Source organism: Rhea americana, unplaced genomic scaffold (assembly GCF_003343005.1).
Source record: "Rhea americana isolate MKP2758 unplaced genomic scaffold, rheAme1 scaffold_540, whole genome shotgun sequence".
Taxonomy (NCBI): domain Eukaryota; kingdom Metazoa; phylum Chordata; class Aves; order Rheiformes; family Rheidae; genus Rhea; species Rhea americana.
In genome coordinates, this window is record NW_028186691.1 from 98,798 (window position 1) to 99,993 (window position 1,196).

The 1,196-nt window shown below is 70.6% G+C and overlaps 1 protein-coding gene across 1 annotated transcript in view; it reads right to left on the reverse strand.

Annotated features, from left to right (window-relative positions):
* Positions 1–280: 280 nt before the first annotated feature.
* The window catches only part of LIPE (lipase E, hormone sensitive type), a 7,136-nt gene continuing 6,220 nt past the window's right edge, over positions 281–1,196 (reverse strand). Inside the window, exon 7 of the mRNA XM_085318557.1 lies at positions 281–1,181. Within this exon, the coding sequence (XP_085174683.1) occupies positions 348–1,181 (834 nt within the window). The 3' untranslated portion in view covers positions 281–347. The remainder of the gene's footprint in view (positions 1,182–1,196) is intronic.

Here is a 1,196-nt window from a genome sequence, read left to right on the forward strand (position 1 = left end):
GGCACACTGTGGGACACGCTATGGGGCAGGCCCAGAGCATGCAGGGCCAGGCTGCGGTGGGAAGGTTTATCTAGAAAGTTGTGTCCATCCCGTGTCCCTCCCACATCCCCATGGCAGCAGCTTCCGGCAGCCCTCGTCCTGCACCGCTCCGGAGCTGCTGGTGCTGCAGGAAGGGCAAGCAGGCATCTCCTACCCCCTCCCACATCCATGGGGCCAGGACCCCCGTCACACACATCTGGGGGGCCACGTCTTCCCATCACCCCATCACACAGGCAGCGGGCGCATTCAAAGGGGCTTTATTCCCCCATGGGGCTGAGGCCCATGGCGGCCCCATGGTGGGCTGGGGCTCAGGACCCCACTTCGCGTCCCGCGGGGCCACTGGGGCGCCGGGCGCTGCCCCCCCGGCTCTGCTGCCGGCCCAGGGCAGGTCTTGGGGGGCTCAGCCCCTCCCCGCCCCCTGCCGGGGGGGCCCCACAGCACGGTGGGGGCTGTGGCCCAGACCCCCAGCCTGCGGCTCCGCTGTGGGGCGCCAGGGCGGTACTGGAGCCCACAGTTGATGCCCCAGCGCTGTGGGTCAGTACGTTGCTGGGGCCGTGGGCTCCTGCAGCCCCACTGCCGTGGGTCAGTGCATCGCTGGGGCCATGCGTTGGTGCATTGCCAAAGCTCTGGGTCAGTGGTACCCCACCACCGTGGGTCTCTGCACTGCTGGTGCCGTGGGTGGCCATGGCCCCACCGCTGTGGGTCTTTGCACTGCTGGTGCTGTGAGTTTCTGTGGCTCCACCACTGTGGGCCTCAGCGTTGCCAGTGCTGTGGGTCTCCAGGGCCCCACCACCATGGGTCTCGGTGTCACCGGTGCCATGGGTCTCCATGGCCCCACCTCCGTGGGTCTTGGCATTGCCGGTGCCACGGGTCTCCGTGGCCCCACCTCCATGGGTCTCGGTGCTGCTGGTGCCGTGGGTCTCCGTGACCCCACCAGTGTGGGTCTTGGCATCACCAGTGCCACAGGTCGCCGTGGCCCCACCTCCATGGGTCTCGGCACCGTGGGCAGCAGTGGAGCCCTCACCTGGTTGCAGGGAGCCCCGGCGGGAGGCGGCGGGAGGCTCAGGGGCTCGGCTGCAGCGCCGGGGGGCTGGGCGCAGCGAGGGGCGCCGGGGGGCAGGCAGCAGCGAGGGGCGCCGGGGGGCCGGGGGGTGCAG